We start from the raw sequence: 16,314 nt of genomic DNA, 5'->3' as shown, positions 1-16,314 counted from the left end.
AGTTTATGTACCCAATCCATACTTTCTTACCTTATGGCAAGTATATTATGAGAAACTGTATCAAAAGCTTTGCTAAAGTCAAGGTATATCACATCCATTGACTTCCCCATGTCCTCAGAGCCAGTTACCCAATCATAGAAGCTAATCATATTGGTCAGGAGTGACTTGCCCTTGGTGAATCCATGTTGACTACTCTTGATCACTTTCCCCTCTTTCAAATGCTTCAAAATGGATTCCTTGAGGACCCTGTCCACTATTTTTCCAAGTACTGAGGTAAGGCTGACCAGTCTATAGTTTCCTGGATTATCTTTCTTTCCTTTTTTAAATATGGGCACAATGTTTGCCTTTTTCCAGTCATCCAAGACCTCTCCCAATCCCCACAAATTTTCAAAGATAATGGCCAAAGGCTCTGCAATGACATTTGCCAATTCCCTCAGTACCCTTCAATGCATTAAATCTGAACCCATGGATCTGTGTATGTTTAACTTTTCTAAATACTTTTAACTTGTTCTTCCCCACTCAGAGCTGCCCACTTCCTTTCCATACTGGATTGTCTAATGTAGTAGTCTGGGAGCTGACCTTGTCCGTGAAGACAGAGGCAAAAAAAGCATTGAGTACTTCAGCTTTTCCCACATCATCTGTCACCAGGAGACCTCCCTCATCCAGTAATGGCCCCACTTACTCCCTGATCATCCTCTTATTGTTAACGTCTGTAAAAACGCATCTTGTTACCCTTCACATTGCTTGTTAGCTGCATTTCCAATTGTGCTTTCACCTCCCTGATTACTCCCCTGCATTTTCCAAAAATATATGTATACTCCTCCTCCTCCTTCTCCAAATTTCTACTTCTTATACACATCTTTTTTGAGTTTAAGCTCACCAAGGATTTCCCTGGTAAGCCAAGTTCATTGCCTATCATATTTGCTTTTCTTACTGCCCATCGGGATAGTTGTTCCTGTGCCTTCAATCAGGCTTTTTTAAAATACTGCCAGTTCTACTAAACTCCTTTCTCCTTCATATTAGCTTCCCAGGGGATCCTGCCCATCAGTTCTCTGATGGAATCAAAGTCTGCTCTTCTGAAATCAAGGGACTGTATTTTACTGTTCACTTTTCTTCCTTTTGTCAGGGTTCTGAAATCCACCATCTCATGATTGCTGCAGTCCAGGTTGCCACCAACTTCTATTTCTCCTACTGCTTCCTACCTGTTTGGGAGTAGCAGGTCAAGCTGCACATGGCCCCTGGTTGGTTCCTTCAGCACTTGTACCAGGAAGTTATTCCCAACATTCTCCAAAAACTTTCTGGATTGTGTGTGTGCTGCTGTATTGGTCTCCCAGCAAATGTCAGGATGATTAAAATCCCCCCATGAGAACCAGGGCCTGTGATCTGGAATCCTCATCTACCTCCTCACCTAACTGATTTGATGATCGATAGCAGACACTAACCACAACATCACTTCTGTTGCTTCTACCTTTAAGCTTAACCCAAAGACTCTCAATAGGTTTTTCTACCTCCAGATACTGGAGCTCTGAGCGATCAGACTGCTCTCCTACATACAGTGCAACTCCTCCACCTTTTCTCCCCTGCCTCTTCTCCCTGAACAGTTTATTCCCTTCTATAACTTTGCTCCAGTTATGTGAGTCATCCCACCAAGTCTCCGTTATTCCAATTACATCATAATTCCTCAGTTGTGCCAGGATTTCCAATTCTTCCTGTTTGTTTCCCAGAGTTGTGGGTTCAATCCTTGAGGGGGTCACAGGAAGACAGGAATGAACATACAGGGTAAAGGGCTATCCGAGTTAAAAAGTATTTTTGTTTTTTTTCTATTGGGAGATGTTACTTTTCATTTTGTCACTATGAAGGCATGTGGGTGGGTGTGAAATGGCAGTATAACAAGCATCCATTGATAAATGTATTGACTCTAGGTCACATTGAGGTCCAACTGGCTGGAGGGGAAACTTCCTGCTCAGGACGTGTTGAAGTCAAACATGGAAAAACATGGGAGACTGTCTGTGAATCACATTTGAATTTCAGTGCTGCCTCTGTTATCTGCAATGAATTAGGATGTGGACAGGCTGCATCCATCCTGGGAGCAGCTCACTTTGGAGAAGGACGTGGTCTGATTTGGAAAGAAGAGTTTCAGTGTTTGGGGACTGAGTCTCTCCTTGAGAAATGTCCCAGGATCTCCCCTCTTCATGATACATGCTCCCATGCTAATGATGTTGGTGTATTGTGCTCAGGTAAGAATTCGAAATGATTACTTTAACATGTCACTAACACGGGCCCTGTAGCTGGGCTACTCAAATCCTTTTATCCAACAACCACATAGGTCCCTCCTCCCCCCACCATGCAAACCCACATCCCAGAAGCCTTTTCATGTTTCCAAGTTTCTCCAAAGTATTCCTGTCTGCTACAAAGGGTGATTCTATTTTCTCACCACCCAATGAATGGAGAGAGTTCTATTCACCTTCTTTCCTGCAAAGCTCTGATTCCCCTTATCTAGATTTTATAGTGATGCATGCACTACTTAGCAATCTTCTCCCTATTCAAATAGCTCTGCAAAGGGAAGGGACAGGGTCTAATGGTCAGAGCATAGAACTAGAAATCACAAGACTGGTTTTTATTTCATGCTCTGCTGCTGTATTCAATAATGTTCCAGGTTGACATTTCTCCAAAGGCAGACATCTAAATCAGCAAGTGGCTGTGAGACTTACACTGTGCTGTCACTACGCTATAATATCACCACTTTGCAGATTCCTAGAGTCAGATTGCTGAGTTCTAGTGTTTGGATTCAGTGAACTCTTAAAAACATACAATGCAACAACCATGACATGAAAGAATCCCAGTTTCTTAACATGACATTCATATGATGTAATGAGGACAGCCATTTCAGATTCCTGATCAGCCAAAGAAGGGACTGACCTTAACCACAGAGAAACTGTGGAGCCGATGTTGTTCGACGTCTTTATTAATGACCTGGATGAGGGACTGGCTTTCACCCTCAACAAGTCTGCGGATGACACAAAGCTAGGGGGAGAGGTAGGTATGTTGGAGGGCAGAGATAAAATCCAGAGTGACCTGGATTACCTGGAGGATTGGGCCAAAAGAAATCTGATGCGGTTCAACAAGGAGAAGTGTAGAGTCCTTCACTTGGGATGGAAGAATCCCAAGCATCGTTATAGGCTGGGGACCGACTGGCTAAGCAGCAGTACAGTGGAAAGGGACCTAGGAGTTATGGTGGATAAGAGGCTGGATATGAGTAAAGAGTGTGCCCTTGTAGCCAAGAAGGATATTGGCATACTAGGGTGCATTAGGAGAAGCATTTCGAGTAGATCTAGAGAAGTGGTTGTTCCTCTCTATTCGGCACTGGTGAGGCCACATCTGGAATATTGTGTCCAATTTTGGGCCCCCCCACAATAAAAAGGATGTGGATGTGCTGGAGCAGGTTCAGCGGAGGGTGACAAAAACGATTAAGGTGTTGGTGCACATGACCTATGAGGAGAGGCTGAGGGATTTGGCTCATTTAGCTTACAGAAGAGAAGACGGAGGGGTGATTTAATAGCAGCCTTCAACTTCCTGAAGGGGAGCTCTAAAGAGGAGGGTGAGAAACTGTTCTCAGTGATGTCAGAGAGCAGAACAAGGAGCAATGGTCTGAAGTTACAGAGCAGGAGATGTAGGTTGGATAATAGGAAAAACTATTTCACCAGGAGGGTGGTGAAGCACTGGAATGTGCTGCCTAGGGAGGTGGTGGATTCTCCATCCCTTGAGGTTTTTAAGTCCTGGCTTGACAAGGTGCTGGCTGGGATGACTTAGTGGGGGTTGATCCTGCTTGAAGCAGGGGGCTGGACTAGGTGACCTCCTGAGGTCCCTTCCAGCCCTAGGATTCTATGATTCTATGAATCTATCCCAGGTCTCAACTTGACCACAGAAAGGTACGTCCAGGGGCAGAGTTTGGTGGGTGTTGTGTGACCCTCCCCTCCCCCTCAAAGGGCAGACATGGGAAATAATGACCATGAAAGTTCTTAATTATAAAATCTGAGCATCCTAAATTAACAAAGTGCCTAGTAAACTGGAAAATAAATATTAATTATTCCAAGTCACTGGGCTCCTTTGTCACATCTCTGTAGACAACACTGTAACAGAAATGTCCCTCTAATCTCCTTTCTCCTTGTTCTCAGGGTACGGCGGATACAGGCTGGCAAATGGCAGCACCGACTGTTCGGGGAGAGTGGAGCTTCGCCATGGAGGTGTCTGGGGAACCCTCTGTGATGCCCAGTGGGATTTACAGGCTGCCCACACCCTCTGCCAACAGCTCGGCTGTGGATTCGCTATGTGGATACCAGCAGAGCAGCTCTTTGGGGCAAGAGATGGGCCTGTCTGGAATGGCACATTTGGCTGTCAGAGGAACCAATCCTGCCTGAGGGAACATCCTGTCACAACGCTGGGTGCAACTGAGTGTCCTGCTGGGAGTGAAGCCAGCGTGGTGTGTGCAGGTGAGCTGCAGTGTGAAAGAAGAGAATCGGGGGGAAAATCTTCAGCTTGATCTTCTCTATGTGTAAATTGGCCAGGCTTCAGTGAGCTCAGTGAGGTTATGCTCATTTACACCAGCTGGGATCCCGGCCCATAAATTTACACCCTGTCACTACATCTGCTGGATTTAATCCTGCTGTGAAATGCTTGTGGTGCCTTGAGGACAAAATGTACCAAGTAACCAAATTCTGGTCTCTTGTCCGCCCTTCACACTAGCAGGGATCGAGTGTCAGTTTGTGAGTGTGCTGGTGGAGAAAAGCCCCAGAGCCCTCACAGAGCACTTTCTAGCATTTCTAGCTGGAACAATTCCTCCCTGTGTCCCACTCCCCTCCCTGTCCTGCTGTTAATGCTCACCCTTGCACCCCCTCAGCACTCACTCTCTCTTGTGCTCAGGGTGTCTGGGCGGCAGGTTAGTGAATGGCACCGAATGCTCCGGGAGAGTGGAGATCCAACATGGAGATACATGGGGAAGCCTCTGTGACTCCCACTGGGATTTGCTAGATGCCAACGTCCTCTGCCATCAGCTGAACTGCGGATACGCTAAGTCGATTGAGGGAGGAGCCCATTTTGAGGAAGCGAATGGAACCATATGGAGCGACGCTTTTCATTGTGACGGGACCGAATCCTGTCTGTGGGATTGTTTTCGCATGTCCCTGGGGAACCCAATCTGCTCCCCCACAGACACGGCCAGGGTTATTTGCTCAGGTAAGCATACCGTAGATGTGTATGCTAGTTACAGTGCAAGGTACTGTCCGGATAAGGATTGCTATGAGTAATCCCATTGACTACAGGGCTCAAGGGAAGTAAGCTATTGGCATGTTGCTCTGTTTGCTTAAGTTCTCCAAATCTCAGACCCCTCTGGGTGCAGTGAGGAGTTAGCGAGATAGATCCAGGCACTAGGGTAGTGGGAACTGGAGAGAGGGGCTATGTGCTATAAGCCTGGGATTTGTGATTCACAGATTCCCTCAATACCAGCAGGGCTGACTCAGCCCATCATCACTCTGAGGTTGATGTTACAAAAGCAATTTATAAGTAGAGATTTCATTATAACTGTGGGACTGTTACAGTCCCATTTCACCCTCTGGACAGGTAGGGGTTTGCCCTGGTGTTCCTGGGCGAAGTGCCTCCCTCCTTGCCTACTGCAGATTGCGTGCTGCTGGGTGCAGCCCTCAGCTGCGGAGCTTGTTCAGTTCATAGATCACGAATACTCCGGAACAATTTATACAAATGGTCATGGTTTTGCCAAAGATCCGAATTTTCAGGAAGGTGTTCAGATATCTGCAGATCTCTGCTCTTGAGCCATCTAGGAACTCTCACAAAGGCCCTGCTGTTAGTGAGAGCATCTGGTACTTTCATGAGACTCCTCTATAATGCAACGCAAATACTACAGTGGTCCTTATTCCCCCAGGCCTCTCCAGAGATGCTCCCTTTTCCATCTGCAAAGGCTTCTCCATGCTACATGAGAGAATAGCAGAGACTGACACAGGTCATATTATCTGATGGCTATCCGTAGTAGTTTATGTCCAAATTTTTACAGGTGCTGTGGTGTTGCTCCGCTCAGGATTGCAATGCCTGACTAGTTTAGGAGCCTAAGTCTCACTTTTCAGTAAGGAGTTAGACACTTAGCAGGCTTCATCAGTGAGATCAGTAGGAGTGACATAACTATGCTAACCTAATCCCCGTGTGGAATTCTTCAACTGACCTACCTACCGCCACTTGGAGAGGCGGTTTACCTACAAGCAATGGTAAAACCCTTCTGTAACTGAAGCGAGTATCTACATGATGGTAGACAAAAGTCTTGACAGAACTCTGCATTTTCCTGGACAATATTATCCCTCAAAAATGTGAGGGATAACAATCTCTGGACAGAGTACTGTCGACAAATGTACAGTGTAGAACTTCTGTCGACAGTGAGGGCTTCTGGTTGCAGGGCTGCCATTTCACTTTCTGGCACCAGAGGGCCGTGCATTTTGGCAGTTCTCTGTTGACAGAGCAATTTGTGTGTAGATGCAATCTGTTGACAGAGGTTCTGTCAAGATTACCCTGTGGACAGTAAATTCTGTTGACAGATGCTTCTAGTGTAGGCATAGCCTAAATGCACAGAGAAAACATTTTAAATAGTATTTAGAATACTACCAATAATTAAAAAAAATCTAATTGGTTTATTGGATCTCCCTAAGATAATTTTTTTTCCTTTTGTGTCTCTTTCAAACATTCAACTACAGGTTGCAACTCTCTAGTCCAGCACCCACAGGACCTGACAGGTGCTGGATGACAGAATTTGCCAGACCCTGTGAGGTCAATATTGGCTAGCATTGTTACCCACACTCCCACTGCTTTCTGGCTCTTAAAACATATTTAGGGGTAAATCACAGCTAAATAACAGCAGAGAACCCAAAGAGCCAGGACTGGTGGCTGGAAACAAACCTTATGGGACCACAGGGAACTTGGCTGCATCCATGATAAATGGACATTCACTAAAACCATGCCAGATTATGAATGTTGCTGGATGAGAGAGTTCTGGATTAGAGAGGTTCAACCGGAATAAGGTTTCACTTTAACATTTTCTATACTTTAGTACTCACATCAAAAATCCATCCTCCACTGATATTCTCTTAAGGATTGTTAAGGGCTTTCTCTTCACCCCTCCCTTATTCTTGTCACACAGACAGAAAGCAGAAGACTAGAAGGCCAAAGTACAGGCAATGCAAAGTTTATTGAGGTTAGTTTCAAGGAAGCATACCTATAGCTCTGATGTCACAGAGTCTTCTCCCACTGTCCCAGCTCCTCACTTCTTAGTCGGCATAAGTATTCATTTAGCGCATGCCCTGGGTCCCAACCCTTATAATTCACAGTTAAGTTCTGTTTTGAATTATCTTGGGTTTGGGGGCTTTTGTACCACTTCTTTCTTATCCCATGGTAAGGAAAAAGTTGTGTTTCAGTCACGAGCAGGTATTTCTTTGGCTTCTAACATTTCTTATGCCTTCCAACCCATTCCCCTTGTTTCTCCTGATTGGTTGCTTGACACTGAATCGACATAGAAGCTGAGGTAACTATATCCAGCGGCACTTTAGCTCTAGCTCTTAAACAAAGTCACTGGTGACAGTTATACACTAGCGCTCTGTTGATAGAGGTCACTGTTGGAAGAGATTTCCTGATAGAACATCTGTTGACAGAGTGTAGCCACACATAAAAGCCAGTCAACAAAGCGCTCCACTCAGTCATAAGAGCAATCGGACAGCCTGACTGTTCTCTCAACAAAACAGGCACCTGGAACCACAGCAGACAGGGTTGCCCATTGTCCTGGACACCCTGGCCGCGTCTACACATCCACGCTACTTCGAAATAGCGGCGCCAACTTCGAAATAGCTCCCGTCACGGCTACACGTGTTGGGCGCTACTTCGAAGTTGAAATCGACATTAGGCGGCGAGACGTCGAAGTCGCTAACCCCATGAGGGGATGGGAATAGCGCCCTACTTCAAGTTGAACGTCGAAGTAGGGCATGTGTAGATGATCCGCGTCCCACAACATCAAAATAGCGGGGTCCGCCATGGCTGCCATCAGCTGAGGTGTTGAGAGACGTTCTCTCTCCAGCCCCTGCGGGGCTCTATGGTCATCGTGTGCAGCAGCCCTTAGCCCAGGGCTTCTGGCTGCTGCTGCTGCAGCTGGGGATCCATGCTGCATGCACAGGGTCTGCAACCAGTTGTCGGCTCTGTGGATCTTGTGTTGTTTAGTGCAACTGTGTCTGGGAGGGGCCCTTTAAGGGAGCGGCTTGCTGTTGAGTCCGCCCTGTGACCCTGTCTGCAGCTGTTCCTGGCACCCTTATTTCGATGTGTGCTACTTTGGCATGTAGACGTTCCCTTACAGTGCCTATTTCGATGTGGTGCTGCCCAACGTCGAAGTTGAACATCGACGTTGCCAGCCCTGGAGGACGTGTAGATGTTATTCATCGAAATAGACTATTTAGATGTCCCTACATTGAAATAAGCTATTTCGATGTAGCGTGCACGTGTAAACGTAGCCCCTGTGTGTCAAGGGAAGGCCCCCGCAAGAGCATCCATACAGCTTTTTTTGTCAACACAATCTGTCAATAGCAGCATTATGCCTCGTGGCTGAGAGGCAGAACGCTGCAGGAGAATGTGCGTTTTGTCAACAAACTGTAGATAAACAACATTTTGTGTGGGGACATTCCACCAGTTTTGTTGACAAAACCAGGGTTTTGTTGGCAAAACTCACTGATATAACCATAGCCATTAAGTGTTATACCTATCCCCATCTATTTTAGAGTAGTTGTAACACTCAGTGGCTTTATTATTTGTTTGCCCATAATAGTAAGAACACAAAGAATGTAAGAACAGTTATACTGGGGGAGACGATAGGTCTGTCTAGCCCAGTCTGCTATTTTCCAACTGTGGCCAATGCCAGGTGTCCCAGAGGGAGTGAACAGAACATTGAGTCATTGAGTGATCCCTCTCCTGTCTTACATTTCCAGCCTCTGACAAACAGAAGGTAGGGATCCCACTCCTACCCATGGTGGCCAATAACCATTGAAGGACCTAACCCCCAGGAATATATCTAGATCTTTTTTGAATCCAGTTAAAGTCTTGGTCTTCACAAATTTCTCTGGCAAGGAGTTCCACAGGCCTACAGTGCACTGTGTGAAGAAAAGCTTCCTTTTTTTTTGTTTTAAACCTTCGACTGACTAATTTAATTTGGTGACCCCTGGTCTTTGTGTTATGGGAAGAAGTAAATAACTTTTACTTATGCACTTTTTCCATACCTGTCATGATTTATAGACCTCTGTCATATCCCCTTAGTCTCCTATTTTTCTAAGATGGAAAGTCCCAGTTTTTTTAATCTCTGTTCATATGACACCCACTCTAAACCCCTAATCATTTTTGCTGCCCTTTTCTAAATCTTTTCCAGTGGCAATATATCTTTTTTTGAGATGAGACAACCACAATTGTACGCAGTTGTCAGGGCTGCTCCCCACTCTGACACTCTGTTTGCAGAAATTAGGTTTCCTCAGAAGGCTTAAAAATAAATATCTGACCCGTAAAAGACTTTGCTTAAAAAGTTTCCCAAAGCTAGAGATGCCCTGACCTTGGGGGGTAATCTCTGCCATCACCTGAGTGACAAAACACCTTTAACCCAGGAAGACACATTGGGACGTCTCCCTGAAAGTACACCTAGCTCTTAACCCTCCCTGAGGAGAGAGTTTAGACACAAAGACTTGTAATCTGATAGCTGACCTTTCAGTCCAAGGCCTGAATATACACAGATGCTTCTTAGGACACAGGAATCAAATCATTTGCTTTAGAAAAGTAATTTATTCACAAAACAAGAGAAAATAAATCGTGCTGGCTGCAGCACAGAGAATTACTTCCCTGGGATTCAGTTTACAGATATGGATTACAGGGGAAGGAATCAAATCATTAATCAAAGCCACTGAAAAAAGATAGTCCACAACAAACCTAAAATAACCATAACCTGATTATGTCTAACTATACCCTGCCCTTCTACTTACATATATATGGCTGGTTTTGAGAAGCACAGGGTATTTACTGGATTCATTCCAGCTGCTTGGGAGTAATTGTTTCTCTGTCACTGCTTTATCAGCCATGCAGACAAAAGACCCCTCAAACAGCAATTTTTCTCAGTTCAAAAATTTCCTCCCATTGGCTCACCTGACCACCCACTGCTCAGAATTGTCTCTGTAAGGCTTAACCCTTTCCCTGCAGTCCTTCATGACAGAGTATTCACAATGTAGGTGTACCATGGATTTATACAGAAGCAATACCATGTTCTCTGTCTTATTCTTTATCCCTTTTTTAATGATTCCTAACATTTTGAAAAGTCAAAAGTCAAATGGGCAAACAAGACCCAAAATTCTACCTCAGGCAAATATACAGGCCTGAAGGCTGTGATATCATGCTTAACAGAGATGATTTCTCAGTCTTCATGATATGGTCATAATATGCAGTGACAAAGTGGGTCTTTGCCCATGTAAGCTTATGCTCCAAAAATCCTGTTGGTCTATAAGGTGTCACAGGACTTCTCATTATAGTTATGGTGATCTATCTCCTAGTGTTGACAGCATTACCTCAACAGAATTCTTCTGTCAACCTAGCCTCTTGGGAAGGTAATAATTACAGTGATTGGAGAACACTGCCCTTGGCCTGGGGAGTGTCTATAGTGAAAGCTTACAGAGCTGTAGCTGGAGAGCTATAGCTGTGTCATTGTAGCCCTTCCACTCCTGTATTTACAAACTTTTCCCCTGGTAATTTGGCTCAACCTGCACAGGGTGACTAAGGTGTGACCTGCCGGGCGAGTTGCCCACAATGAAACAGAGGTGCAGAGTATACAGCTAAAATCCATGTCCGCTCCGCACTCTGTCGCTCACATGCTATAGGAGATACAAGGCCGAATGCTGCAATACAAGGAATGTGACTCACCCTGACAGAGATTCTGTGCTGGAAGTAAAGTAGATTACATTTGGACCCATTCTCACTAGTCCTATGGGCTTATTTACACCTAATTAGAGTATAGCAACCTTAATGGATGAATCAGACTATATATAAACTTTAATAGAAAACTCAAACGTTGAATCCCTGTTTTAAGTTCAATATTAATCCCATTTTTAACTACTCTCCTCTGCATATAAATTTTGTGTTTATATATTTTGAAGATTTGGCAGGTTTAGAAATCATGTTTTGGGAGCATTTCGACTCCTTTGGAATGCGAGGTGTGACATACGTCATTTAAATCTCCAGTGTCAGTGATCTGAAAGGGTATTGGCTTCTCCCCCAAGGAATTTCAAAATCTTTGCATGCTCATAGTTTTAATATGAAGTGTATAATATAAAGCATTTAGAAAAAACTGGGCTGTTCTTTCCCATTTCCCATAGGTCACTCATCATTCCAAGCATCATCACTAGCCAAGCCGACAACTAAATGTTCATGAGAAAAGTCACTCAGATTGCAGACCTGGCCTGGAAAAGTCCTGCTGGGTGCAGAAGAAAAACCTTTACTTTGTTGGCTTCTTCTCAGTCTTGAGCTGATGCAGTGATCACAGTTCACTAGTGTACCTTAAACAGAGACAAACAGGGCAGGGTTTTCTTTATAGGAGCCATGTATCTTGGCAGTGCTGGATCTGGATCTGGGAACTGTAGCCAGGAAGTGGGGAGCTTGGTGTGAGCGTTGGTCATGGTGGTATCAGGGCCTGATCTGCCCGATGCCCCTGAGGGCTTTCGCTCACTTTGACTCCCAAGGCAGGTGAAAGCCCACACCTCACTGCTCTGGGATCAGGTTTTGCATGAGTTCTTTCCCTCCATCACCCCCTACATTTCTGAATAGAGAGGCAAATGAAAGCATTGGCAGAAGCTCTTCCATGTATCACGGCACACTGGTGAGAGTTACCTACTTTCTCCTTTGCACAGAAACCTGTGTTTCACTTCACAGCTGTGTTTCGATTCTAATGCAGTACCAGCAGGGAGTGTTACTCAGTGTGTTTCCTGTCTCTGTGAGCCCAGGTCGCTCTGAGTCGCTCAGGCTGCTGAATGTAGAGAGCCGATGCAATGGGACAGTCAAGATTTCCCTCAGTGGTGTGTGGAGCCGAGTGCTGGATGACCAGTGGGACATGAACGATGCCAGCGTGGTGTGCAGGGAGCTCCAGTGCGGAGTCGCTGAGAAAGCTTATAACCCCCCTAAGTCTGAGCGGGGAACAGGCCCTGTGGGGCTGAGAAGGGTCCAGTGTGCCGGGAATGAGACTCGTCTGACTCAATGCAACATCTCCATGTCTGAGACAGCCCAGGCAGGAACTGCTGAGGATGTTGGTGTTGTTTGCTCAGGTGAGTTACTATGAAAATCTTACAAAGGTCCTGTCCTTGTTCAGTGGGATGGAAGCCTTCCCAGGGCCTGCCTTCACCCCACTTTGTGCTAAGATGTCATTGGACCTTGAAATAACATGAACCTGAGGTTCAAACTTTCGTTGATTTATAGGAAAAATATTGTATTGTATACAGAGAAAGATAGGCACATAATACTGTTAATACACTGCAGGAACCTCCCTCCTTCTTATATTTTCATATATTTGAGAAGTTCAAAAATTTTCATCTAAACTTTTTTCTATGAAAAATCTTCAAAATAAGATTGTGGACTTTTTGTGAAAACATTTGATTTTTTTTTCAGTGAAAATCATAGAATCATAGAATGCTAGGACTGGAAGGGACTTGAGAAGTCATTGTGTCCAGCCCCCTGCCCTCATGGCAGGACCAAGTACTGTCTAGACCATCTCTGACAGACACTTATCTAACCCGTTCTTAAATATCTCCAGAGACGGAGATTCCACAGCCTCCCTAGGCAAATCTGAAACTCCTTTGTGAAACATGAAAAATACTCATGGCCATCTAAATCTTTTGTGGGAAGAAGAATGAATTTCCTGAGCAGCTCTAGTGTACTTGGTGGTTTCTTAATCTGAAAGTCTTAAAAAGTGCTTTCTCAGCTAAGAAAACAATAGTAAGAAAAGGAGATCACAGGCACCCCATTTTGTCCAAGATTGCCATGGGTAGGGGCTCAGAGCTAGATCCCCAAAGGGACTTGCTCATTGCAAAGCCTGACCCTTAGGTTCCTTCCCTGCCCATGGAATATTCCATCCATGTGCCCAGCTCCCTGAACAATACCTGGGGAGAGTTAGACACCTTGAGGGCCAGCAAGCTGAACAGGGAGCCACCTAAACTTACCAACCGTGAAATGCCAAGGAAGTGGGGACGGTTTTGGGCCTAGATACACAAAGTTATTTATGTGCCTAACTTCCATTGATCTAATTTTTAAAGCTCTGGTACACAGGCCAGAGAAGGGCACCTATCTCCGCTTAGGTCACATAAACATGAACCCACTCCTGAAGCTAGGCCTGTAAGCCAGGTCAACTCTCACATCTGTCCAGTTTACACATAACCCGGTGGTTAAGGCACTCAAATGGGATGTGAAATACCTAGGTTCAAATCAGTGCTCTGCCGGATTTGGAGCAAGGACATGAACATAGGTGGGTGCTCTGATCACTAGACTATAGGGCAGTGGTTTTTCAGCCAGTTTGACGTGACTCACTGGTGTGCTGTGAGAACTGTTCAAGTGTCCCATGAAATTTTGTCAATGTCCCCTCGCTGTGGCTGCTTAGAGTGGCTCTCTTGCTCTCTGGATCCACCTCCTCCCCACCACCCTCCTTACTCACTCAACATCCCTAGTGAACATGACACATGTTCACTTGCCCATCCTTTTTCCTGACCTGACAAAGGTGGTCTCTTCTGTGGTGGATTTGAAACATTAATGCATTTGATCCCTGTTTAGTCTGTTGCATGCACTGCTATGCTGCAAACCTCTCTATTAAGACTGTAACCGTAGTAAATGAAAGCAAGTCTGATGCTTATAAGCAATCAATTCAGCTGAAAAATGTGTGTGCTGCAAAATTGTTTGTCTCATTGAGGAATGCTGTGTTACTGAAAAGGTTGGAAACCACAGTATAGGGTATGCTGAGGTGGGTTTCTCATGTTGGAAATGTCCATGCAGGCACCAAATCAGAAAAAAGAAGCAAGAGTGATTCTAGGTAGTGGCCAAAGCACTCGCTTGGGATGTGGAAGAATCACATCCCTGTTTAAATAAATAGGTAATAGTTTATACATTCAATATTTATAAAGATTATAAATATTTATGTATCTTGGGGGACTTGATGTTCCGCAACTTAGGAAATATATGAAAGTTGCTGCTATAGTGTGGCATTGCTGTATCCTTATAACTGTTCAATTTCCCTTCATTTAAAGGAAACGATATCAACAATAACTAAGAATTCTGCGATGGGATTTTCATTGTTCTTGGGTACACATGACTGTTACGCAAGATAATTCTGTTGTTGTTTTTGCTGGTATATAATTTATATTAAGATTCCTCAGTAAAATGTACATAGGAAATATTGATATTTTTCAAGTAACAGGTTTTTTTTGTTTTTGTTTTTTTTTAACTGCTTTGCCATGGCTACGTCTAGGTTTCAGGCTTCTGTCGGGAGAAGTCTTCCCGACAGAAGTCAGCCACTCTGGGAGCTTTCTATCAACATCCTGGTCTTCCTTATTCCACAAGGAAGAAGGGACATGTCAACAGAGTGGGTTTTCCCAACATTTGGCTCCATCTGGATGGGCCAAATGTTGGGGAAAGCCTCTCCCGACAGAACTGTCAGCAGGAGATACGCAAATGCAATGTGCAATTTGCAGAGCTTTTGCCGACAATTCTTTACAATCTAGACATAGCCTATATGATGCCCTGTACAGTACCGCACCAAAATAAATTTTCATTCCCATTACAACTGCATGACAACTACAGCGCACTAAGGGCGCATTCGTGTTCCTATTGTGTCAATGGGAGTTTCACAGCTGATTTCAGTAGGAGTAGAATAAGCCCCTCTGTGCCTGGGACTTTCTTATTGGCTCATTCATCAAATTTGCCTTTCTTCTCCTTTATTTGTAAAATAAAATGGTATCAATCTGCTTTCTTCTAACCCTCTAGTCTCTCCTGTCATGCTGGCTGGGGTGACTCATTGCTGTATGTTCGGGCAAACCACCCATTCAAAAAAAAAACAACCTTCCCCTTCCCCGAAAGAAAAGAAAAGAAAAGAAAAGAAAAAAACAAGGGCAGACTTCCCACAATGGTGCTATGTTCTGTAATTAGATTTCACAATGACAGTGACACATTTGAAGTCCTGCATCACAATACCAGTTTCACTATGCGGTCACTGTCAGTCCGTGTAGGCTCTCCAGCCTAGTTTGCCATCCAGGCAAACTGAACTAACTGAACATGGTGATAAAAGGTCCCTTAAACTCACTATCACATGGCATCAGGTTTCTTCCAGTTCCACGGGACCAGTCAGTCCCCCCAGATCAACTGATATGCCAGATTTTACACCAAAACTAATACTGATAGCCAATTCTGTAGTAAATAACCACAGATTAATTGGCTAAGAAAAAAGGAGTTATTGGAAAACTAAACAGGTACAATATATTAACAGGTAAAACAATTTGTGTCTCTAAATGGTTGCAGTGATGTAATAAACTGTCGGTTTCCGAGGTGTCTTTTCCAGGTGTCACAAGGTGCTCCACTCACTGTTGATCTGGCATCCTCTTCTGGTCCCTCTGGCAATTAGCTCTTGAGGCAAACACCTCCATTTACTGTTTGCTTGCTGGTACTCTGGCTCTGTCTGCAGCTCCTCTTGCTCCAGCTCCCACAGCATTCTCCTCATGACAGCCCTCAAGCTAGTCCATTCAGTGTTCCCCGCATGGGGTTCAGTCCATTAACAGCCCTAGGTTGCCTTCCCATTCACCGCCTTGGTGCTACTCCCAAGATGGCTACTCAGGGAACCCAGTCCACCTCTTCTGGGTTCAGACCAGGGACCCCCAGTTCAGCAGTACTAGGCTTCTTCCATCTGCTTACATTGCTACATCCCTGGACTACTTCCTACTATCCAGTTCCCCATTTCATTCTGGGTGTACCAGCCCCAAGAATTCGCCTCCCAGAATCCTCCTTCCACCTGCAGCCCACAGATACTACTTCCCCTTCCCATGCTGTTGTCTGCTTAATAATTCCTTGAACTTCTTCAGAACTATTTGAGAATACTTGGGATTCCTAGTAAGGGCTGATTCCACAAACCCTGACTTTCAAAAGTACTTCTGACTCACGTGATGATTGCCCAAAAAATTACTAAGATGAGTAAGGAATTCAGAATTAGGTCTTGGCACTCACAAGTAA

The 16,314-nt window shown here is 44.7% G+C and overlaps 1 protein-coding gene across 1 annotated transcript in view; it reads left to right on the top strand.

Moving 5' to 3' along the window:
* The first annotated feature begins 1,861 nt into the window (after positions 1-1,861).
* Positions 1,862-16,314, top strand: part of LOC142013622 (antigen WC1.1-like) — a 28,123-nt gene continuing 13,670 nt past the window's right edge. Inside the window, exons 1-4 of the mRNA XM_074995293.1 lie at positions 1,862-2,237; positions 4,176-4,490; positions 4,921-5,232; positions 12,060-12,377. Coding sequence (XP_074851394.1) covers positions 1,862-2,237; positions 4,176-4,490; positions 4,921-5,232; positions 12,060-12,377 — 1,321 coding nt within the window. The remainder of the gene's footprint in view (positions 2,238-4,175; positions 4,491-4,920; positions 5,233-12,059; positions 12,378-16,314) is intronic.

Source organism: Carettochelys insculpta, chromosome 1 (assembly GCF_033958435.1).
Source record: "Carettochelys insculpta isolate YL-2023 chromosome 1, ASM3395843v1, whole genome shotgun sequence".
NCBI lineage: Eukaryota > Metazoa > Chordata > Testudines > Carettochelyidae > Carettochelys > Carettochelys insculpta.
Note: the sequence above shows the minus strand (reverse complement) of the source record. Positions and strands in the feature narration are given on the sequence as shown.